Below are 26,981 nucleotides of genomic sequence, written 5' to 3'. Positions count from 1 at the left end.
AATTCATTTTTTCTTTTAATTTCTTTCATTCTCGGTTAAACCTATTTAAAAGAAAGAGTAATTATATGTAACATTCGTCTGCGCTCCGAAATGTATGCTTCAATTTGTATGAGCTTTCGAAGTTTTTGTTGTTCATTTGTACAACAAATCAATTGCAGAAAATTATTTCGCCTCGAATAGTTATTGAATAGCTCATAGTGTAGACTTTATAACATAGTATTAGGCGCAATAACTAAAGTGAAACAGTAAGAACTAAAAGTGAGTCAATAAATAATTTTAAATTTCCCCCATTTATAGATATTTGGTTCTGGCAGTTTTGGGAACTTTCAAATTTATTAAAATACACCCTAAAAGTAGGCAATAATTTTTTTCTGCAGTAAAAATTGTAAGATATATTTCTTCTTAAATAAATTTAAAAGGAATAAAAATAAAAATACAGAAATTTAACACATTTCTCTCACGCTATATGTCTATAACTATCCCACGACATCTGCCAATTCCGCCTATGTGTAGACGACAGTTTTCAACTTTTAACCAAAGTAAAAATTTTCGCATTTTTTTCAAAACACATGCAATAAAAACCACACAGCAACAATCACAACAATATTTACGACAGTTGTTTAGGTTTGTTTTATTTCTTCTCCATAGCTCAAGACTCTTTCGTACAATCGGAACTAAGCGCAAACAATCGAATTAATTTCTAAGGACACCAGCTGTTTGAGTGGCAAGCCTCTTCAACTGTTTTCAACGCATTGCGTACTTCGCTGAACAACCCTCACAATTTTCATTTAAAACGTTTTGTATACACCTACTTTTTGCATTGCGGTTGTTCGACGAGACAACAGTATTGAGTGCTCATAATGAAGCCAATTGCATAGAAGGTAGTAAATCGAGGGGTTGGCGGGTACTTAAAAATCAGGCAAACCACAGGCGTATACTTTAAGAGACTGAAGTTGAAAATATTCAACAAAAATTTAATGTCACAACAGCGATTAAAAAAAATATAAATAAAATTAAAACTGAGGGGTTGACAAGTAGCAAGGAGAACATCTGTGCAGAAGTCAAAAAAGTATTAGCACGAAGGATTTATGCGAAACGCGGTTGTTTGCTCTCTTATGAGCTTGTCTCTGGCAAAGTGGGTAGTAGGTCAGACCTACATTTTCACTACTTTTGCGACAGTCGGTGGCGGCGTGTTTGTTTCTAGGAGTTACTGGTGCCCAAAAGTAAATGCTCTTTTCTGTTCAAACAGCGGCTTCATCACTGTTGATAGCATTAGCCGGCGCCAAGGCCGTCGCCATGTAGTTGCTTGCTCTTGTAGCCGCTGGTATTAGCAGAGATCAATTGCGTACAAATGGTGCCGATTCCAAGCCCTTACCTCGCCCTTCTATACATATAGACATACATATGTGTATAGTAAGTGTGAGTGTCTCAACTTTTTACCTTCTGCAGTGACGCAGCACAGAATTTCCCCCTCTGCGGTGACAATCACTGCTGTCGCATAACGGGCTTAAAGCATTTCCATGCGCGCTGAAGTTAGATACTTCCCCCACGGTTTGCCGCCGTGGCATTAAAGCGGCTTTTAGCGACATGGAAAACACATGTGCCGTACCAAAGACTGCCGACACAAAAGATTTATAAAAAAATTAAACATACTTTTTTGCTGTTTCACTTTTTTTGTCAACTTCCCTCGCATAGTTCGCCTGCACGCTTCTACGTTGCCGTGTTCGCCGCATGCCAACGCCGCTAAGCCACCCTCACGACATTTAGCCGGCTAATTAGTGTCAGAATATATTGCTATTTTATATTATGAAATTAATTGCTGGCAATTATTTTATAGCTACGCCACGGCTGCTTTATTAAAAGCTTTTTAAACATTTGGAGCAGAAATGTATTTTTAGTGTAAATTTTTATTGTATAAAATGGTGCTATTTTGGTATATACATGAAATAGTATTTTAAAGTAGCTTAAGTCGATTTTAGTTAATAAAAGCAATTTAATTTATTGTGAATAAAATTTCGGGACAAAAAAATATTTTTTATCTAAAATAATACTAAAGAGCTATGGACTTCAAAATGCAATAGAAGTGAGGAAAAGAATATGTTCAGATAACCACAAAGAATCAAATAGGTTATTATACTGCAAGTTGACTTCAGCTATTTTAACAGTTTTTCCCGAGCAGTTTTCTTGAGCGAATAGTTCCGGCATCTGCTGACCGGTGTTCCTTGAAAATAACTAAAATCAAAACTATACACTTTACGATGAATATGATATTAGGGTGTATCGAAAAATAGAATATCTTTTCTTACTTGGTACTCTGAAAAATAGGTTCTTAGACACCTCTGAGAAAATCTCTCTAAGTATGAGTTTTTATTTTCACTCGGAAGATTCTCAAGGAAACAAAGTAGGCTCTGGTACTAATCGATAGATTGCTAAGAAAAAAATTAAGACTTTAAATTGTGAAGAAATGTACTTCAGATTGCTTTGAGAAGTGACTTATAACTATCATTATTTAAAAATTATTTAAGGAAATATTTCAGTTCCCTCTTAATATGTTGAAAAACTCCGTCAAATCTTTCTTTCCTCTGCGCTTACGAAAATTATGGAAATGCATTTTATAACCGAAATTCAAAAAAAAATTCAATTTTTCCAATAAAATCTCGAAATTTCATAATTCAAAGATTTTGAAATCCCGAAATATCGGGAAAATTTCATCTGCTTATAACTTGTAGCTATGTTTTCAAAACATATGTAATGCGAAAAGTCCCGAAATTTCTAAATTCAAAAATCGGGATCCCGAAATTCCGGGATAATATTATATTATATTATATGCCAGGGAAGTGCTTAAAATAATTTTATTACAAATCTTCTTTTTATTGTTTTTTGCAATCAAACTTACGAAAAAAAATAAATGAAATTTTAGAATTAAAACAACAAAGTCATAAAAATGAGATGCAATTTTTATGAAATAATGTAAAAAAATATATAAAAGTGAACTTTTACGTTTAAAGTTTGGAGTATGTCGCAGATAATTTTTGAATGAGTACACTTAAGAGAAAAAGTATATATGTCTGTTAAAGTTCGTTAAATTCGCTATAAGAATAAAGAATACATTTGCTTACACAAAATATTGCTCAAAATTTCATATAATATTTTTTTAAAGTAAAAGCTTTTGAAAATTACTATATAATTATTAAAAAATTATTTACATTTACTTTAAAATTTATTTTAACTGCTTCCTTTTTAATCAATATTTTATACTAAAAATTATTTAAATTTTTTTTTTCAAGAAAATTTCTAAAGTCATTGGTTTAACTCCATTCTTTAAACCATATGGCAAACATGACCACAAAAAAAAATTAATGCAATAAAAAAATTACAAATCGTCTGTGTACGCATTTCAGTAAATAAATCAATTTCACAGCTAAGAAATTCTATGGAACAAAAAGAACATATGCTTTGGCATTTATAACACACCTTGACTTGAATACTTTTTGTTCTGGTATCATTCTGCCTCTTCTTCCTTTCAATTTACTATTTTTCAAGAGCGCAAACACAACATAAACAGATTTATGTTGTAACAGTTGTATGAATGGTAACTTAAAAATTTTTATATAAAATCTTCATGCATTAGTACCAGCTAATGAACAGCAACAAAGCAAGTCATTTTTCTAACAATTTTATGCGTTCAAAATATATCCATTGTTACCTTGCATTCAAAGGCTCATATGTTAAGATTTATGTGTATGTATATGTACATAAAATTACTTATATACATATGTGAAATACAAATTGCATTAAAACATCAAAACACACACGCACTTACACCTACAAAAATATTACAGCAACACATTGCTGACCTTTTAACAGTCACTGAGAAGCCCTATAAGCCCCTACTCCGGCAAGCAGCAGGCAACTACTATTTTCAAACCACTTACAGCCATTTATACAATGCGTTTTGTTGTTATTGCATTAATTTAAAATAAATACGCATGTAGATCATGCATTTGTTTGGCTGCACGGCTGCCCGCGGCATGAAAATGCATCTTTTGTTGCACACTCAGTTGAGAGGATAACAAAGCAGCAAAGACCAGTTGAAATATTTAACACCTCGCGCATAAATTCGAGCCTGAAATAATAGTTATAAAGGTGTTATTGTTTTTCAATGTGTATGCTGATGATACAGATAGACAAATTTATGTGCGTATATGAAAAAAAATCAATGCCGAGCTCCACTTTTTGGTTGTGCACCTTCGCTACATTTAGAGGTGCGTGGCGGCATTGAGTATCACGCGGCACTCACGCTGTTGTTGTAGGATCATTATAATTGCATTAGCATTATAGTGCTTAGACTTATTACTCGAGAAGGAAGCGCGCTTATTGCCGATTCATTTCAACTGCTACTTCTATGATATTATACTATAGTTTCTCCTTAGACGCACTTCAGCTGCTTTCAACACCGCCTGTGCTGCTCTCAACAGCACAAGTAAATAAAAGAGTTTCATAGTTGACTACTATTTCAGAAATATAAAAAGTCTTCACATACATACATAGAAGAATTCTTCAAACCAAATTARGTACCACAAATATCCAGTGTAGTATAGGTACTAACGCGAAGAGTAGTTGTAGCCTCTTTAAATGTGTGGAATGGATTTCGAAAAAGGTATTTTTAAACTAATTTTGTGTTTTTTATAGCCGCTGCTAACACCTTTGCAGTCTGCTTTTGAATATATGCTGCGCATGCGCAACGCAATGCGTGTCTATTCGCGGCATAGCCCACCGTAAAGTATAGAAAATGTACAGCCATTGTATTGCAATGCGTTTATTGGGCACCCAGACACTTTTTCTTTTCATTTGAACCATAAAAAATTCAAAGGATAAAAGCATTACCCTTTGCCAGCGAACGCGAGTGTATTAGGAGTGACGGCTTTTATTGCTTTTATCTACAAAAGGTGCGCACCAATCTTATTTATTGCTCAGCAGCGTGCTTAGACTCACACAAACACTTAAGCAGCAATATATATTGTGTGTAGACAAATCCGGCTTATGTGCACGCATACTTTTCCCACTCACTGTATTGAGAGCGACAATTGCTTTCAGCGGCGACAGGAAGCCTTCAGTGTATAGAATATACAATTTCGTCATTTTATGCAATAAATGGGAGTGTAATGAGCGCTTTACATATTTTATTTCTGAGGGTGCATTCATTAAAGTGCCTGTATCCATACTAATGCAGTGCTTGGGAAATCTGTTGAAAGGTGAAAATGGGCGAGTTCTTATTTGCATGCTTCATTTAACAGTAACTTCATGTCCACATGTGGTTAGCAAATCACTTAAGCATCGAAATTATAATAAGTTTATTTGTATTCATATGTATGTACACATGTATAGTATGTACAGAGGCTCAAGCATCAAAAAATATCCGCTTGACAGCACAAATTTGCTGAAGAACGTTTCCGGTTTGTGTCAAAAATGCTCTTTTATATGTTAAGCAATAACTAAGGAAGTCTTATGATAATCCCGAAATTTCGGTATTCGAAAATGACAGTCCCGAAACTTAAAATGCGTGCTTCTCAGCTTCACATTAAGTTATTAAATGTCAATATTTTTTCTTTGTTTTTATTAATCAAACAAATTAGGAATAAAAAATATAATTCCGAAATTTCAGGACTCTTAAATGGCGATCACGAAACTTAAAATGCGTGCTTATAAAGTTATTTATTGTTAATATTTTTTGTTTTTCTTTACTATACAAAAAATAGAAATCCCGAAATTTCGGGATTCTTAAATCATTATCCCGAAACTTAAAGAAATGCTTATTGCTTCACAAAAAGTTATTAAACCCCTTGTAATTAAGAAAAAAAAAAAATAGATTACAAAATCCCGAAATATAGCTATCAATAAAAGTCAGTCCCGAAACTTAGAATTCATGCTCACGACTTCGTATAAAAAAAATTAATTGTTTAAAAATGTTATTTTTTAATTTTTTTAATAATCGTTCCATTGTTTAGTTTATTTAACTGTAAACTAAAAATATTTTTAGTTAAGTAATAATAATTAATTTTGCAAATAATAACAAGTCCTGATTCCAAAGAAGAACACATTTAAATATTGTACATATTTTTAAGGTAAAAGAACCGAACTACACGAAATTCCGAAATTTTGGCACTAAATTTTTTACTAGTATCCAATTAATCAATTACTTTATTAAATTAAATTCCCAAATCGGAAAATCATATCTTCAAAATAACCAATGCAAAAAAAAAATACAAAAATTCCAAAATTTCGGGATCCCGAAAAATTTTCATTTTTTTTTAATCAAATGTCTTTATATTTTCAATTTGTCAAACTAACCAATGCAAGCAAAACTAGGCAATCCCGAAATTTCGGGATCCCGAAAAAATTGTCATTGTTTTCAATCGAGTGCTTCTGCAAAATAGTTATTAAATTATATTTCGGTGTACAAGATCATACAAATCTTACAGATCCTACAATGTCTGAATTCCGAAGAACTTACACATATAATACACACAGATAATACATATTCAATTGTAAACACATTTTGCTGCGTATGAAATGTTTAATATATGTACATATGTACGCTATATGTATGTATAATCCATATTTCATTCCACACTTCGATCATAAATTCATACTCCTGCAACTGACAATCACTGCGGGAGGTTCATCAAAATGTTTGCGCATAAGAGTTCATCAAAAACAGTTGCCACACAATCGATCCACACATTGACAAGCCGCAGCACGAATACAGACAACTGATGAACCCAACACGCACACATCAAACTATAAAATTTATAAATATGCCATATTTCTATAAGGATATGGGAATACACACGCACACACAGGCAAATAACTTGTATATAAACGTGCAGCATAACGGATATTTAAAAAGCAGAACAAATGTGTTAAGGATTTTTTTCACTTCTTTTTGCGAAACCGCCACAACGAACGCATTAGCTGTCAGTGCTGCTGACTGACGGACGGACATATGACAAGCACATGCTTATAGTAATACTCGGTTATGATGAATGCCTGCCAAGCCAATTGGCATGACGCGTCAGTTTGCCAATAAACCACCAAACCATTCAGCAGCAGACAATTGAAATCGAATCGTATCGGCACTCGATGCAGGAAGTTCAAGTACCCGATCTCACACACACACGCTTGTAGCTAAACGGCAGCGAAACGGGCATTGATGATTGAATGGAAATTGTAAAAATGGCAAATACATGAGTTTGCATATATATAGTATATACATATGTGTATGTGTGCGTCAACTGGTACGAGCGTTGTGCTACAAATATGCAGGATCCTTGCTATTGTGCGCTCATTATTTTGCTATTTTCCTGGCTATACGCTCGACTGCTTAACTAGTTCGATATTCATACTACATATTTACTACATATTTACATACATATATGTACTATATGTATATGTAGTTAGGTAAATATGTACTGCTACTATTGACAGTCTGCTTCCCTTTCACACCACGCTGCCAGACTTTGCTTTGTTTGCACTATCCTTTGATGAATTACTAGTCGGACACCCTTTTCCCTTCTCTCAATTCTCATTTAACTATTTTCAGGATATTCAGTACTTGTTGTCTGCTGGCTTCTTTTGTCTCTCAAGTGGAAATGTCTGTTATGAAAGCATGTGGCCTTTTGCCTTGTTTAATGAAAAGTCGGGTTATGACGTTATAAAGGGACCACATCTACTTAAAAAATATTTACTTTCAGTTTTACTCTCTTCCTGATTAATATACGAATAGTAATTAGTAGTATTTTACTATTGAAAAGTGGGCTTCACTATCTTTTTAATGAGTACTACTTTTCTTTGCTGCGCTTATCTTGAAAAAATTTGAATTAATAGAAATGGAAAATTTGCCTTCTATTGTTGAAGACAGCAATAAAGCACTTGTGATATAATTGGTATAATAATATTATGCATTTTTTTTTTTTTTTTTTTTTGTACGAAAACTGCAACAACTTGACTAGTGGCGAATCGAACACTGTTCTGGTATTAACTAAGCGACTTGCTACTTAAGAGTTAGAGAGTTTAAGAATTTTATACTTTTTAAATTTTTTGTAAATTATGCTGTATTTTTGAAACCATTAAAGTTACCCGTTTTTCAACACCGAGCTGGCACTTTTGTCACATTAATCTAAGCCATAAACTGCAATTTAAGCTTTAGTGTTTGTGCGCAATATCCAATTGTTTTTATGAAAGAGCAGAAGAAACTCCGACTTTAACTTAACATTTTATGACAAATATCAGGTTAATTAAAGACTAAATGACCAAAAAATTGTCAATAAATTCGACTTTGTGGTTAAATACTACACTTTTCTGTAATCTCTCTTTTGAGGTTAAACACTAAAGTTATAAATAAAGTCAATATTTTGCTGAAAAAATAAACTCGAGCTTGTGATTAAGCCTAAAATTGTCAATAAACTCCATTTTGTTGTTAAACATCAAAATATTCAATAAACTCGAGTTTGTGGTTAAACACTAAAATTATCAATAAACGCAATTTTTTTCTGGCATAAACTCGATTTTTTAGTTAAACTCGAAAATAGTGTATAATCTCAATTTTTTGTTAAACACCAAATTTTTTAACAAACACTAAAATAATCAATAAATTTAATTTTGTGGTTAAACAAGATTTTTAATAAACTCGAGTTTTCGGTTAAACACTAAAATTATCAATAAACTCGATTTTTTGTTTGAAATACTATAATTGGAAAATTCTCCAAAATTTGCAATAAACTAGTATTTATGGTTAAACTCTATAATGGAAATCGTTGTTAGAATCGAGTTCATTTGGCATACATTACTAACCTTAAAACATGTTTAATACAAATGTAGTTTGCAATTGAAAAATTTAGATTTTCATAGTTTCAGATATTAAGATTATCAACTAAATTTGGTTGCCCATTTACGTTTTCAAATATTAAATTTTATACAGGGCTAGAAATATGCTTGAAAAAGCATTTATTTTGGGTATTTTTAATTCATAATACGGAATTATTCTGAAAATTTCAATATATATATGGTATTGTCATATAAATTTAAAAATTTTCTACTTAAACACAGAAGCACAACCGGTTCAAGTAACAAAGCAATCAACAAAAGTCTAAAAGAAAACACGCCACACAAAGCCGTCTAATCTTTGCGCTACAATCAGCTGTAATCTTTATTCTCTGTGGCACTTTTTCTCAAAATTTTTGCTAAGCATTTACATTTGTCCCAACATCGCCTTTCTAGGCTACTCACTTTTGATTTTTTTCTTTTTTTTTTCAATTTTCTCGCACTGACTTTTTGCAATTCCCAAAAGTCCTTTTACTACCTGGTACTCCAAATCCTAGCACCAGTTATACAACAACACATACACACATACAATATCCTGCTGTGCCTTTGCAGTGGTACACAAAAACATGATTATTTTTTGCTGTAAATACATGCACACACACATAAGTAAGTCGTTGTTTTGTACTCACCGTCATTTACACTAAGTCAGAAAATCCCTTTTGGTCCGCTCGCCTTTATTTAAGTTGAAAATCAACGCCCAAAGTGACACTGCAAGAAAGTGGGAGAAAATGTTCAGAGTAACTGCCAAATAAGTAGTGCAAATAATGGAAGATTCGTAGAGAATTGCAAATGTGATATGTTGTTATTGTTGTGTATACACCTAATATATGCATCCTCATATATGTATATATATATATACTCCTTTGTAAGCGCCTAAGCCCACAAAAAATTATGACAATGATGAGTTAGATGCCAAAAATGAGTTCTTTGTAGAAATATGAAAAGTCATAAAATAAACAGACGAAATGGTGGACAAGCAAAGTCAGCAGTAGTGTTAATATAATATAAAATAGCAACATGCCGCAGTAACTGCAACGTATGGCGAAGTTCCTTTTTCCCCCAACACATATTAAGTTGCTGTGCACTAAAGAACGTTAACAGTATTTTTTTGTTCGAAAAAAAATGCTGTTATCCTTTTTTGTTTGTAGTGACCTAAAGTAAATAAGGCAATGTGCAACATATGCGAACATAAAGCAAAGTCATAATGCAAACATGTGACACACATACTTATAAGCAGTTATTTGGGAATGTAGTGGTGGGTGTTTATAGTTCGCATGTCAAACGTTTTGGCGTCACTATATCTATATGATTATCCTTTAGTGCCAACACTGTTGTTTCATACTCAGTTTGATGAAGGTGGTGAAGAAAAAAGGGAAATATACATATATGTTTTTATGAATATGAATCGAACGATTTTTTTTTAAAGCCCCAGAAGTATGCATTTCAGGTGTTTTAACGTCAGCATTTTTGGTGAGGTGTGCGCTTTTCTAATTGTATCCTAAATGTAGGCCACGATTTACTGCTGCCTACATTCAGGGGGAATTTAAATTGAAAAATTCAAACAAAAATTTTACATTTCGATGCCTTTAAACTGAAAWGTTCTTTTGAAAGTAAAAATAAAATAAAATTGTAGGATGAAATCCATTCTGAGCAAAAAAATAAAATCACAAAAATGAAAGACAAAAAAATCAACTGGCGATCTGAGGTTAGGAATAGGAAAACCGCCTTATATTGGTCAAAATTTACCTAAAAATTAATCAGAAAAAAAACGTAAAATATTCTCTTCAATTCTTCAGCGAATGATCATTCTAGGCGTTCATTATAAGAGATATGTATGTGACCCATTCACACACAATTAATTTCATCTCTTTCCAAGAAGTTACCACGGTGGCATATCGGTTAGTTACCGCTTTCTTTATAATGCCAATAAATTTACTGCTTTCAATGCGAAAAAGTAGTTAGGCGTGATCGGTTAGTGTTAGGCTGAAACACGGATACTTAGCAGACTCAGCGGGGCTTGTTGACACAACTCGGCTCTTGTGTGAAAGCAAAGGTATTGAATAGGCATACCAACAGATATTGACACGTACTTCAAACTGGAATTTCCTGTGAACACTACTGTGGGTTTTCTTCTACGAAGAAAAGTAGGTTTTGCTTGCTTTGATGACCGAGCGGCGGTAGTTTTCTTCCTTTGAGCACCCATTGTCAATCCTGCGAATTTTTCGTAACCGATTTTTTCGCCATGAGACAATTGTCAAAGTGCAGGTACATATCCGAATACCAACTTCGTATATATGTATGTATATATATATGGATATTTGCGACAATTTATCATTGAAGAACACACGTACAATAAATATAAGTACCATTTCTTCCAAGTCATGCATGACATAGAGAAATTGTTGTGAAACAATATATCCTGTGAAAAAATACAAATTTATATCATCTTTCTGTTCAGAACACGCAAATCTTTGAGGGAATGAGCATGTACCAAATTATTTGTTATTTTATGATGAATATATAGTTAAGCAATTTCTGAAAGCAGTTTAAAGTGAACAGTTGAGGTGAACAGGATAAAAGAATAGGCTGATATGACAAGAGCATTCCCTCGACGGATTCTTTTGTAGGCAATAACAGTCGCCACAAAAGTGAGTGAATTTGTAAAACTGTAATTTTTGATTAGATTTCTTAGAAGTCTTCCATAAACGTACTCTGTATAATTTTTCTAAAAGTTCTAACCAGTTCGTATTTAACACGAATCAGCTCAATCAGCTGTTCTATCACAAACCGAAACTATAGTCCTCTCACCATGTAACAGTCGCTATGCATGAATGTAATCAAAGGTTTATGCCCTTGCTAAATGACACGAATTTGGCTAAAATGGTTTAGTTCTCAACTATAAATATCACTAATTCCAAAAAATATTCTAAATATCAGTAATAGAATATCCTTTTTAAGCCTTCACGAATTCTCATTATACAAACTTTGATTTTTTAAGAATTATTGTAATCTAAAATAACTGTTCAGAAAATGTTTATATCTAAGTCACCATCTTAAGTGAAAAATACAACCCTGCATATTAAAGCAATATTTTATTGAACAATTTTCGCCAAACCTCAACTTAATCTTCGAATTTAAACCACTTTAAGGCATCACTTAATCTCTTCAAACGCTACGCTCAGCACTTTTGGCAAGCACTTCAAGAAAATTTCCCACTAATTGGTAATTTTCTGCGCGATTTCGGTGCATTGCCCACAACTACAACAAATGCGAAACCCATTAAAAGAAATGTTTGTAACACAAAAATACTACAAAAGTTTGCAACCAATGGAAAATTTTAACGGTACCACTTTTCTCTTTTTTCTCGCATGCTTTCAGCCACAACAGCAATTTGGCGCAAATTGTCCAGCGTACGCTGAATTATATCCGGCTTACGCTTGCACCGCCAGCATGGAAGTAGCAGAAACGCCTACAGTGGCAACAACAACAGCAACAACGATGCCAACAACGATGACAAGTCGCAGCCTAGACTTGGCCTTGCGCAAATATCAACAATGGAGCAGCAAGTTTCTGCCAACCACCACCACCACCAACAACAACAACAACAACAACAGCAGCAACACAATGCCTGTGTTGGCAACAGAAAAACACGCAACAACAATGGCAACAATGCCGGTTGCAACAAATGCTGACTGTGTCACTCACTTGTCAACGTCTTCATCATCACAAAAATCCAATTCGTGCTCGCACTCCTGCTCCTACAGCACCACCACCAACACTTCGGGCTACTACAGTCGGCTGACGCTGGTGGGCAACGCGTCCGACTTGCAGCAGCCGCATGGTGAGCTGCAACAACAGCCTTGCTGGGGTGCTGCGGGCGGGGATCGCGAGTTGCTCGTTAGTGCCGGCAAAAGACCAAAAGTGTACGATTGCATGAAGGACTTTTTGCGGCGGAAACTCTTTCAGCAACGACATGGACAACAACAACAGCAGCATCAACAGCGAACACGAGAACAACAGGGAGGCGCGCAGATGGCGGCAACACTTTGCAAAAGCGACACCGAGGAGGATGTCACCAGTGATTATGATGAGGTGAGTTGGCTTGCAGCGCACTAAGCAAAGCTGCAACATTTTCGGATTTCTAATCTTTTTATAGCTTACTCACGACATTTCTTTCCTCCTCTCTCCCGCCCTCTCCACTAATGCAGGTTGACATGTTGGATTCCTCATACAACGCCGATGAGGAGGACGCCAGTGATTGCAGCAGCCAGTGCACTTGCCCATTAGAGAGTGACGTCGAGGAAACGCCGCCACAACAACAATTCGCATGCACTGAACAACAACAAAAACACGGCTGCACACCACAAAAATCGATTAGTCCGCAAAAATCGATGCTCTCGCTGAACTGCTGGCAAAACATTACACAGTACACAGATTCCACCACAGAACCGGAAGAGGATGAGGATGTGCAGTGCGAATGGGGCGTCGAGGATGCTGATTATCAACATGTCGCCGAAGATTCGGATGCTGGCATCTCCGATTGCTGTCAGTTGATAAGCGAAAAATCGAGTCCGACTAAACAACGCAAACGACAGCTGAAACAACAACAAAAGCTACAACAAAAACCAAAGCAAAAGTTCCGCTACAACCGCAACTCCGACGATGGCAGTGAGGAGGCCGAGCTGCTCGCCAGCAGTTGGTATCAACCGCGCATCACCACCAAAGCCGCGCTTGAGCGCCTGCAACAGGCGCCGCCCGGCACCTTCCTGCTACGCCGCAAATCACGCAGCTACGAGCTGTGTCTGCGCGTCGAAACGAAGGTGAAGCACTTCGTCGTCGTGTCGCTGGCGGACAACCATTACAAGCTGAAAGGCGCCAAGAAGCAATTTACATCGTTAAAGGCATTGGTCACGCATCATTCCGTTATGGCGGAACAATTACCGTTGACTTTGGCATTGCCGCGCGAGTACGAGTGCAAAGGCAGCAAGGCGTACGGCGTCAGCGCCAAGTGGACTGCCAGCGAGGCGTTCGATGTTAGCAAGCAGACCTTGCGATCCTTACGTTACGCTGATGACTTCGATACGTATGAGTCGTTGCAAATTTTGGGTTTATTGCAAGATTGGCAGTGCGAAGCGAATGAATTCTAAGAGACTCAATTTGGAGCAATGAAATGGCGACGGCGTGGCGGCGAAGAGCAGCTTGAGCTATTTAGCGTTGTTAGTGCGCTGTATGGTCGCAATTATTACGTGGTATCGCGGATAGGCGTKTGTAATGTAAATAGAAATTTAAGCTTTTGTGTAATATAGTACGCGAGGAGAGCTTGTGTTGGAAGTAATGCGRAGTTAAAGAGCAACGAATTTTATTAAGTAGATTTAAGCGTTCGTGTTATTAAATTTATAAGTAGAAATGGAAATGTTAATAAATTTAAAGATAAATACAAAAGTTAAGCTTATATTCATATTAAAAAGCGGTATAAAGTTTTAAAGCAAATGTGGTTTGAAAAGAAATTGTAAAAAAATTAAATATATATATTACATAATCGATAATGGTTGAGTGTTTTAAAATTAAGTTCTTGAAGATCAGCTTTAGAACTTGGCATAATCTGCACATAGTTCTAGAASAGTCGAAATTTGTTTCTGAAAACAAAGTTCTTGAAGATCATATATAGAACTTAAGATACCCTTTACATAATTCTAGAAATGTCTAAATATTTTTCTGAGAACAAAGTTCTTGAATATCAGCTATAAAACTCAACATCACCCATATATCGAAGTGATAGTAGGATCGCAATACATGGTCAAAACTTGTTTCCTGTTCTGTGTGTATCCTGCTTTTGGATTTGTGAGAACTTTTCTCAAGCACATGAGGTGTTATTATATGGTACACTTCTTTATTGGTTTCAAAGAGTTTCTCTTACGATTTTTTCATAATCATTCAACATTGTTATGCCATGTCTCAGCTGTGTTGAAATTTTTTAATTTAAATATTTTTATATGCAACTTGAAGTTGGCTTTGGGTAGGCAACCTGGTGTCCGAAACTAACTATTTCTGAGTATTGATTGCCTAAGCGTATTCTCAGAGCTTCATAGGTTCGGCAAACCGGCTTGGACAACAGAGCTAGAGAAGATAGATTACTAATAGTAGGAATATTAAGCAGTGATTATTACATGCGGAATATACAGAGTTGGTCCGGAAAGTAATAGAATTGATTTTTTCCCCCAGCGACTGTACTTCGAAACGTGCGCGCATCGATCGGATTCGGTAGAGGGCCTTCCGATCTAACGGACGAGCAGCTGGTCAGTTGTCTCCGAGCACCTGGTAATCTAGGACAAACATTTTTGAAYAAGCCGAAAATGCAGCTTTCGTTRGAGCAGAAGATTTGAACATATGTGAAAATGACCACAATTTTTGAATAACGCAATTACAGGTGACAAGTCATGGATCTTTGAGTACGATCCCGCAACAAAGAGGCTATCTTCCGAGTGGCAAACGCCGGCGTCTCCTCACCCAAAAAATGGAAGAATGAGCAAATCCAAAGTGAAAAGGATGAAATTTTCTTTATTTCTCCTGGACAAATCGTCAACGCCAATTTATACATGAAAGTCCTCAAGTAAGTCTCTTGAACGAAGGGTCAATCGGGTCCGACGCAGCCGATTGGAAATTGCACCACGACGACAACGCCCCGACTCACACTGCCTTTCTTGAGTACAACCACCTAACCAAGGCCAGAAGCTCTTCACCCTAGATGTGGCCCCTCGTACTTTTGTTTTTCTTGCATAAAAAGGCCGATGAAAGGCAAGTATATTGAGACGACAGAGGAGATCCAAGCAGCTTGCACTTCCGTTCTCAAGGCTATTCCGAAGAATGCCCTACTATGACTTTCCGGAAAAGCACTTTAGCTCTTGTAAATAATGGCAAGTGCTTGTATCCATCTTTTATTCGAGAAAACTTCAGATGTTTTCATTATAATTTAGGGATATGTGGATGATTTTGAACCGTAGGTCATTAGAGGTAATATAAGCGATAAAGAATTAAAAACAAGTTTACAGAAAATATGAATTTTTACAAACTCTGTTTAATTTTTTTTTTTTTTTTTTTTTTTTTTTTTTTTTTTTTTTTTTTTTTTTTTTTTTTTTTTTTTTTTTTTTTTTTTTTTTTTTTGCTGAAGATTGCACAGTAGCATCGATAGCATTACATTTCCTCATAGATGACTTACTTTCGATTACGCAAATAATATTCGATGTCTTTCGCAAGCGCTCGGGAACACTTAAACGGCTAAGTGTCTCCTCATAAGTATTGACCTATGGCTTGTTAATGATTTACCTCCTATTAAGAATTCTTGTAATCATTTATTTTCAGTGCTTGCTGATAACATTTCTGATATTTTTTCGTTTTTAAGTTCAACCCTCTCGCGGTTAATTGAGTACCACTTATCGAGCATTACTCTCTTAAGTGGTTTGAGAGTTTTGTACTGCGAAACACAGCGTTTTAACTGTAGAAGCCTCTGCTTAGAAGTTCTTCATTTAAGTGCTTGTACTTATGTCCTTCAAATTTTTAAGAGGTACCGTTGACATTAACTTCATTGTGACAATAAAGAGCCATTATTTACTAAGTTGTAAATTAGCGGAAACAAGCCAGAAATTATTGAAAGATATTTTATAAAGCAAAGCAAAATCAAATCTGGAATGTAAATATATATTATTATAAAAGGTGCTCCAAGTAGAGTAGACCATTTTGAATAGAATTTTTTGGCAAATCACGCGTGAGTCGTGAATCCAAGAAGATCCGACGTTTTCGAGTAAATTTTTTTTCTGCGATAAGGCTCATTTCTGGTTCAATGGATATGTAAACAAGCAAAATTGTCACATTTGTGACGAAAAACAACCTGAAGAGATTCAAGAGCTGCCATTTTGTCAAGAAAAAACAACGGTTTTGTGTACATTGTGGGAAGGTGAAATCATCGGTCCATATTTTTTCAAAAATGATGCCGGTGAGAACTCAATCGTCAGTGGCAGCCGTTTTGCACCATGATAACCATCTTTTTGAAGCTTAAAGTTGGAGCTTGTGATCTTGGCGACATTTGATTTCAACCAGATAGTCTGGTCTTTTGGCCTTCATTTGAAAAAGTGAAGTTCCTATTTTTTCTTTAAAAAGTAGGTAACCTCGAATTGGAACACACTTTATATGTTAGTATGACCAGAGAGCGTTGTGAGTTCTCTGCTTACTTGCCTTCATTTCATGCAGTTTGAATAGCAATGAGTTGCAGAGAGCCAATTTCATTTCTATATGATCAAACTGATCTTATTAGATACCGCTCACGCCAAAAACTATGCAACGCTTAAAGTCAATTCATCTATGATCCACACTAAAAGAAGTTAGCTACAACATAGCGCCTTAGAGTATGCAAGATTTTCTATTATTTAAACAATTCACTTTCAAACACTAAAGAAAAGGTACCGGAAATGTGCTCTCATACAATTTCTTAGAAAAATTTGTCTTTTGTAATCAAAATGCATGATTTCAGTGTACGAATTTATGAGAAACTAAAATGTTTTATTATTTTAATTTATTTTTGTTTTTTTTATCAATTATTCAATGTAAATTACGTAAAGGTTTATATCCACATGCCAAGTCAGAGAAAACGAGTTTTTTGTGAGTTTTCAAAAGCATTTCATTTAATAAGTAAAAAACGGCGATTCGTTTTCAAAAAATCCTTGCTGCCGGAGCCGATCTCCAGGAAGACCACGAAACAAGGATGTTTGGCGGTTTGAAAAATTTCACTGCTTGATAATTTTAAGTTAACGCCTGTGAAACAATGCTTTCTGACTATCCGGACGTATTATTACTGGCGAGGATTCTTGAATGTATGCCTACGAACCGAAAACAGAGATCAATCGGCCGAATGACGTGGCAAAGGTGTGCCGAACCCGCAAAAATGACGTCAAATCATGACAAAAATCAAATAATGTTGACAGTTTTTTCTATTACGAAGGTGTGGTGAATTCCTTCCAATTGGCCAAGCAATATTTAATCATTTTTTAACTCAAATTTTCTTTGAATATAGGTGGTTTCTATTATAGTTTCCTTCGCCTGTTAACTTATGAAAAGTGATGTTAAGAAAATTATTACAAATACGCTGAAACAATTTTCCGGATCCACAAATAGATGAACATTTGATATACATACATGTCTATATAGGCACAAAGAAGGGTATTTTGAAATTCACAAGTGGATATAAACACTTAATTAAATTGCCAAATATGAAATAAATTTAGATTTTCCGACTGTTTTCAATATAAGTAAACACTCAAAACCAGCATAATTTACTCACATTTAATAGCGAATAACAAGCTAATTAAAATTTTAATTAATTGCTGCCAAATTAGCATAGATGAATGCTACAAAATTTCAAATAAAGGTTTTCAAATAGCAATAAAAATTTTGTCATACGCAACAGGCAGTCAAAACACTTATTTGTTATTGTAGCAACATAGATTGTTAAAATAGTTATAATAATCATTTATAGGGAAACAGCACTCTGGCGTTCAAAATATACTTTGAAGTGCGTGCCTTTATGTGCAACAGTGCTTAAATGTTTGTGTAACAACCCAAATAAATCGCCACACGAGCCAAAATCAATAAAACACAGCCAATAACCGAGCAGCGACAAGGCCAATTATTGCAGCTGCTGCCGCCGATGCCATTGCAGTAAACAACTTTTGGCAGCGATAAAGGGATAACAGTATAAATCTACGACAGCAATGTATCATACCGCGGTAGGAAAAGTATAACGGTAGTTATGTAGCACATCTCTATAAAAATAACGGCTTCAAAGCACCAACAAATGGTCACATGCAACCACACTGTACGCCATAATGTTGCAATGATACAGTTATGTGCTGGTCACAGCCCATCCGCCGCCAAATAAGCATTAATTATGGTAATAAATTTAATAAATATAATAAATTGTGAGGTTATGTAACGTCAACGCGTTGTGCAGCGCACACCGTAGTCAAAATAACAGTTTCGAGCACCAAAACTGGATGAAGGCACTGCAAACGCCAGCCAAACATAATCGGGTGTATGCAAGTATGTGTGTGTGTGTGTGTTTGTTGTTCTGCCTATCCTTTCAGCGCGTCGGTGGTCAGCGAGCGGTCACGCTTGATAACCGCAACCGCAGTTGCAGTTGCAAAAGTTTGCTCGCGCACTCTACTCTCCGCCGTTTGACCGCCCTGGACTGCGCAATCAAAATTTATTGCTTTGTGAATTGGCCTATGATCGTCAACAATAAAAGCGTTTTGGCAGCATTGTTTTTGTTTGCGTTATTCCCGCTCTAAATGACCTGAGCAATTGCCACTTTATTGGCAGTGAATTAACGGTCAAATGAAGCGTTGCATGCCACATTGAAATGTGCGGAAATGGTCGACAAACTGTCGGCGCGCTGGGCGCACGTACCGTAAATAAAGCGAGCGAGCTACACAATTTTGACAGTGCTTTAATTAACAGCAATGCAGACAACAACAACAATAAAGTAAAATGCAGATATTGGCTGATAGTATTGATTATGGCCAATGTGGCATGCAGCAAAGTGAGATTGTCAATTTGCGGCATATTTGTTGTGATTGCTGTTGTTGTTATCTTATTTATTGTTGTTATTGCTATTTTGTCTCTTCTGTTTGTTGTTGCAGCAATTGTTTTTGCTGTTAACTTATTTATTGTTGCTATTCTTGTTGCATTGTGATTGAACCGCTGTATGAACTGTTTCTCGTTTAGCCGTTTATTTTAATTATATCGTTTAATTGAAACGTTGCTGCTCGTTGGCCTCATACCGTTATCCTTCTGCTCCTGCCTAYACGTTGCACTCATTTTAGTGTTTATTTATTGGTCATCTTCTTCATTTATTGCAATTATCTGTAGTCAGTTATCGTGCTCTCATGGACCCCGCTGGAAATTCTTTTTTCTTTTCTCTTAGAAATGATCTTTATAATAACGGTTGAAAAGCTATTACTCAAAATTTCTTAGAAAGCAATAACTCAGAAATTGAGAGAAATTTAGTGTTTTAGAAGTACATATAACTTTTGGCAAATATCGTAGCACAACCCATTCTTATGTAAACTATAACAACTCTTGATCCCCTCTATCAATCTTAACAAAATTTGGTACTTAGAAAGCAATAACTCAAAATTTGAGAAAAATATAGTGCTTCACAAGTTCGCATAACTTTTTCTTAAATGCCGTGTCACAACTCATTCTTATGTGAACTATCACAACTATTTATGCCCTCGACCGATCATAACAAAATTTGGTTACATATATATTCTCAAGATATAACTGAAGAACAGGCAAATTGGACCCACACAGTTGCTATTAGCAAAAGAGTGATTTATCCATTTTCATATGCAAAAACAAATATGATTTAAATGCACACCCGTTCAGTATTGGTATCTAAAATTGATGAAGAGGTCTACGATTTTCACATATTTCTGACATATTGAAGGTTATTCTCATAGTGTTATTTGTTTAACGGCGAATAAAACAATGAATATAGGATATATATAAATAAGACTACTCGTGTATTCATATTGACAGTCGATTCTACTTCTTCACCCATGATTGCTAAAATGATCAATAAAGATGAGACCTTTAGAGAGTGGAAAAATTTACAAGCTCCTAAGTGCTCAATTTCGAAATGGTATCCACATTTTCTTAGGAAATTCAATCCACCATTATAGATATTATTTCTCGCAAATTAAAAGCTTTGTATAAAAGTTTAATCCAAAATCTACGACAATTTTCATTAATCGAAAAAAATTAACACAAATAATTTTTTTCCAATTACTCTAAATTTCGACAAGTAAACTTTCCTACAGGATACTTTTATGCGACACAGACTACCAATAAACAATAATTGTCGCAATAAATGGCGTTTATTTTTCTGCTGAATATTGAAGAATATTAGCAAGACATGCTCCGGCAATACGGCCAAACAATAAAAGTCACTCCACCATCCTTACAGCCAACAAAGCAATTAAACCGACAATGAATAACTATATACTTTATCGTATTTCCTGTAAGTGACCACATCTTTTCAGCAGCTGTATTTGCGACAATTAAAGAAAAGCACGAATAAAACTATATGGACCAGTATTCGCTGAGTGCGTCAACATGCCACAGTCATTTTATGAACGAAAAACGTGCAGTTTCTGCTCAAAATAGGTCAATAAAACGCTTTGCTAGTATTCATAACAATTTCTATTGAATGAGTTTTAATACGGACAAATTGCAAATAAATTATTTAATGACACAATAAATATTTATTTTCTGCTAATTCCAAAAATGAAAGTCAGCAGTTAATATATTCTTGCAACATGTTGCTATAGAGTATGCTAGTTTTATTCACATAACGGATGTATGTATCATATAAAAGAAATAGAGTTAGTCATAGGATTATATACCCTAAATGAAAACAAAGGTTGTGAACTTATAGAAATTCAAATAAGGGTAATGGACTTAGCTAAATATAAACAGCGAGGACATTGACGTTATAAAATGTAAACGAAAGATTCGTTGATCTCACAAAATGCAAAAAAGGGTTACTGAACTCATAAAACAAAGGTTTAGAACTTGACTAAATGGAAACAAAGGTGCTGAACCTTGCTAAATGTAAACAAAGAGGTCGTTGGCTTCAAAAAGTTTAAACAAGAGGGTAATTACAACCAAAAACATAATTGTCTTAATATTTCATATAGTTTTTCTGGCAATTTGTGGATTATCCGAAATAACTTGATGGCCAAGAATGCATTTTAGATACGTTGTTCTGATTTGAATCGTATTCTAGTGGTGGCTTTCTGAGTCAACCGGAACAAATGGCACTCAGTAGAAACAAGTTCTTACAAAATTTCATAATCTCTTGCATTCAATTCATAAAACCCTTGAACATATCCGTATGGGTTTTAAGAGTTTTGCAATGTCTGATTGAGTGATTTCCAAAGTTTCTGCGACCTCTTTATGTATTTGGCAATAATCTCCATAGAGTAAGACTGCCAGTCCTTCCCACATCCCTAAATTTTAGCAAAACCACAAGCATACGAGTGGTACAAAGCCTTTAAAGTCGGTCGACAGATCGCTGAAGACGTGCCTATCTGGTCAACATTCGACCTCACCAACTGATGAAAGTATTTAAAAAAAAGTGAAGAATATCTTCTTCTCTACTGGCATAGTAAGTGAAGGATATGGTACTTGAAAATCGTCAGGCAGTTAGAGAGAAGACAAGAGAGCTTGACAGCTCTCGCGAGCCCTTTCGAATGATTTTGGGTATGAAACGCGTTCTTGTTCGACTCGTCTCGACAAAGCTAAATTTTGTTCCAAAATAATACGACTGTGACCGAATTTGAAGCCAAACCGCAATGAGTATCATCGATCAACCACTGTATTTTGACTCCGTGTGATAAAATATTTTGCGTTTTATTTACAATACTTTTTTGTCACAATTTTTACCAACAACAATTGTAAAAATGTGTATGTAGCCGTAAAGACTTTTTCATCGAACACAATCGATCAAATTCAATTGACTGAGATAAAAACTAGAACTGCTGGCCTATTAAATTCTATTTACTAGCACTCACACAACACGTTGCGTGCAACATATTAACCTTGATGTGAACAATTGCGGTGGCAGCCAAGCCAATGGATAACTCAAGTTGCAATTCTCCTCTCTGCCAATTTAATGCGCCATTCAAAGGCACTCAGACGTATCCTTCGTAACTAGTCAATAAGCAACTTAAATGGGGCTCGAGCAGTTAAGGGCGGGTGAGTGGTGAATAAAAGCCAAAGCCCGTAAATTACTGCAATATTGCAACAAATTTGAAACGGCAATGCGGTGAAAGTCATAATTTCCCAGCAACTCACACACACGCACATGCAGCTGGCAGATTTAATTACAAACAAATGAACTTCTGCGCGTCCATGTGTGTGTGTGTGAGTGAGTGATTAGTCGACTTGTGAGACTGCTACTGACTTGTAGTTGTTGCCCGCTGCTGTAAATGTATGCCAACTTGTTGAACTTGAATGTGCGCTCATCAAGCGCAAAAGAAAATAAGCAACAGCAACAACAGCAACAAGCGCAGAAAATCGAGAAAAAGCTGCAAGTAAAATCTGCATCAGCAATTCTGAGGCTGCCAGTCAGTCAGACGTTTTGCAGCAGCACTAATTAGAGCATGATCATAAAAAATGAAAGAAAAAATGCAAATAAAATTGAAAAAACAAAGTGCCGTACTCGTCCTTGTGTGCCAGCATACTCGTTCTGCACCCACACTGTCACAAGTACTTTGCATATATGTGTGTGCCAGTTAGTGTACAGTTATATTTGAGCGTGTTTGCAAGTGAAAGTGCTCTGCTTCAGCAGCAAATGTGAATGTGTGTGTGTCTGTATGTACATACATATGTGGCATTAAGCGCATAGAGCATATGTGTGCGAGCGTGTGACCCTAACAGCTGACCGGCCAGCAAGAGCTCGAGCAGCGAGCAGCTTTCTTTTGAAATGAAAGCAATTGAAATGCGAGAAATACAGTTGCCATTTGCATAGGCATAGGCCGCCTTATATGTACGTGTGTGCATATAAAAGCATAGGTGCATGTGTATGTGCTGGTGTGGCAAGTATAAAAGGCACTTCATTAATACGACTGAATAACTAAAGCAAATAAGAGCTTCATTACACTTTTTTGCTTTTTTTTTGCGAACCGTTACTTGATGAATAGTGAAAGGACACTTTTGTAAATACGAGCACTAATGCCTTGCCACACAATTTAATAACGTTTGCTTTACAAGTGCATGCGCTTGGGTGGCTTAACTGTGTGGCATGCAAAGAGCCATATGGTGGTTCTAAAGCATTTTTGTAGTTTCTAAGTCTATAAAAATTTGTATAAAATGGGAATAATTCTGACCTGTCATTTGACCTCTTTTATGGCAATAATTCTGACCTTACTTGGAAATGTAATATTACCACAACCAGAAAGGTAACTCCACTAGAGCACAATTATTCTATTGGAAAATGTTCTGAGCTCCATAAAAAAGTGGCTTCTTAGATAATTCTCCAGAAGTAAATCGATTAATTCAAATTATATACATTTTTCAAACTTAAAGTGTACCCTCTTGTGGAAAGAAGCCTCAGTACGTTCCGATTCTATCTTAGCAATATTACTCGTATACCCAAAGCTAAAGGTTGTAATTTTGAAAAAAAAAAAACAAACAGAGCTCACGCAGCGGCGAGATTCTTCCTGCATTGAGAACGAAATTAGCCACTTCAACCGACTTTGACAGGCTCTAGAGATTTGTCGATATTTGAAGGTATTTGATTTATACCCAGAAGTTCTTGGTGTCAAAAATATCCGGTGTATTAACTGCCCCAGTGTGTTTGATATCTACAAGATCAGCTGAAATACCTAAACTGACCTTACCTCAGAAAACCGCACCAAAATTGCACATACCAATGTGGGCAAAAATATTATGCCAAATGTCACTACAAAATAATCATTAGTGTTTAGTCTTTCTTTTCTTGTCTTCTGAAGCACATAAAATGCTTTCTTCCATTTCTATGATGATTGAAATTATTTAACAATGAAGTTCCATCGAATTTTGTGTGTGGAATAAACTGTCTGGTGTCGAAACGTTCAGAATGTTGGAAAAAGCTTTTGGCGATATAGGCCAAAATCAATTCATAATGCGCTCTTTCAGCTCATGCTAGAAGTAGTTATTTTAAAGACGATAATAAAGACTTTTATAGAAATAAGCGAAAATTTGGTAAGTCCGGATCACATTTGATCAGATGATAAGTAATTTGTTGGAAGCGTAACTTTAAATAGAAATTTGAATGGTTGATTAATAAGTATCTAGTTATTAAAATATGTCAAATAAATCGAAAATCAAATATTTATCAAAATGATAATTTTTAAGAAATAATAAAAATAAACATATTAACTGAGTAAAAGAAAAAGGTACAGTTAAGGTTGTTAACAAAAATTATTTAATATATATATATATTTTTTTTTTTTTTAATAAGTTCTGCGAAAGAAAAATTAATCATTATTTAATTATTAATTAATTATTAAAAAGAATACCAATTCACTTGAAACACCCTGTACATTGGATCATTCACATATGCTTTATTTGCAGAAGTTAGTAAAGAAATACAAAACATATGTAAACTTAAATATTCAAATATATACGTAAACATGTAGCTTTACTTTATACTAATACTCACACACACACATACACACACAAAAAACTTTTCATAATCATTCGTTAACTTTCTCTTCTAATCTAACTACTGAATGGAGTCAGTCACTGCGTATACGTAACATATTGCAAATCTCGGCTACACTACTTTGTCGCCACTGCTACTAAGCAAGTTCGTTGTTCTTTTTATTGTTGTTGTGTTGTTGCTGTTTATGTGTAAAGTTAGTGAGTTGTTAGCCTCATTTCGCTATTGAAATCAGCGCATTTAACTTGGTAAATAGAAACTTTGCTGCGAAAAAGAGCAATAAACGAATGCAAAAGAGAGAAGTTAAATAGCAGAAAGTAAAAAAAAGCGAACTAAAAAAGTAAATCAAGCGTAGAAGATAGAAGTGAAGTAGCATAGAAACAGAATGTTTACATAATTTTCCACAACAACATGAATAGCAACGTAGGAAAATAAGAAAAGTGGAAGAGGACAATGTCCAAGTGGGATGGGAGGAGCTGCGTACATGTATATGTATGCGTGTGTGCGAACAGCAAATAAAAACTCGAAACTTTTGCTTAGCAAAATAAGAATCAGAATAACGATTGTTGGCGACAAACTTTTCAATTTATTCAATAAAGCATTGCGTACAGCGACAACAATAACAGCAACAACATTCGTCACGGTCCACTTACATAACTGCAAACTAGAAAGCCTCCGATCCTTGCTTGCGTGTCATTTTAAGAAATAGTGATATAAATGAAAACAGAAGAAAAATCTTGAAGAATAAAAAGTTTTGCTTTGACTATTTGCATTGGTGTGAGTGTGTGAATGCGAGCAAGTTTTAATGGCGGCGAAAAGTGGAAAATCTTCTGCTGCTCAGCTGTTTGCAATCGCACTTTGACCAACTGCTGGACGCACCCACACACCCCAATGCAAATACATATATGTGTATGTATGTATGTGGGGAAGAACTCAGTTAKGCCAGTGGTACGTTTCATGCTACTCACTTAAGTTTTTCAACGCAGTAGGCTATGTAAATTATCAAATGGGCCACTTGAGTGCTGCGCTGGGAGTTATATTACCGACTGCTGCCGTATTGTTATAAATTTTATATAAGCAAGTATTTTTTAAGAAAGTTTTAACAGTGTTTTGTTGTTGGATGGTCATTTTAAATGCACTTCAATTCGTGCGGACAAATTTTCGAAATAAATTTTAATACTGCGATTTTGTTTATTTTATAGCTTTTTGACTTTTTCTTTATCAAATCGCTTTGTAAATATTTTTAGTTCTTGTACATCTTAGATATACTATATATAGGTTATATTATATATAGCATATTTAAGTGCTTCAGTTTATTGTTCTGCTATTTGTATTTTCTTTGCTAGTTTAATGACAGTTTTATGACATCTCATTAGAAAGTGGAAGCGAATTTGTAGAAATTTCAGACAATAAAAAAGAAATAGATTGAAATGTAATCATATAAAATAAGAAATAAAAATAGAGTAGTGAATTTTAAAGTAAACTCATAAAGAGTATTACAATTTACAATAAAAACCAAATCTCTTCTTTTAATTCTTATTCTTCCCAATATATTATAATATTAGGTTAAATTAGTAATTCTCAGGCACTTGCTGCATATATTAGTTTGTCAAAAAAGTCTTGCGGTATTTTCGGCAGTTGGCGCTGAGAGCGACTAGTTCTATTTTTATTCGATAAAGACTACGATAAAGGCAAAAATGCATCTCAAGCCGCCAATAAAATTTGTGCAGTTTATGGACCAGATACAGTTTCCATTTCCACCGCACAACGATGGTTTCAACGTTTTCGTTCTGGTGTAGAGGTGGTCGAAGATGCGCCATGCTCCGGAAGGCCTGTCGTC

At 35.2% G+C, this 26,981-nt stretch overlaps 1 protein-coding gene across 1 annotated transcript in view; it reads left to right on the top strand.

Annotated features, from left to right (window-relative positions):
* Positions 1–14,324, top strand: part of LOC108977010 (kinesin-related protein 6) — a 31,032-nt gene extending 16,708 nt beyond the window's left edge. The window contains exons 2-3 of the mRNA XM_018946500.1: positions 12,262–12,975; positions 13,092–14,324. Coding sequence (XP_018802045.1) covers positions 12,262–12,975; positions 13,092–14,030 — 1,653 coding nt within the window. The 3' untranslated portion in view covers positions 14,031–14,324. The remainder of the gene's footprint in view (positions 1–12,261; positions 12,976–13,091) is intronic.
* Positions 14,325–26,981: the final 12,657 nt, after the last annotated feature.

Source organism: Bactrocera latifrons, unplaced genomic scaffold (assembly GCF_001853355.1).
Source record: "Bactrocera latifrons isolate USDA-ARS-PBARC rearing strain unplaced genomic scaffold, ASM185335v1 scaffold_116, whole genome shotgun sequence".
Lineage (NCBI taxonomy): Eukaryota > Metazoa > Arthropoda > Insecta > Diptera > Tephritidae > Bactrocera > Bactrocera latifrons.
Note: the sequence above shows the minus strand (reverse complement) of the source record. Positions and strands in the feature narration are given on the sequence as shown.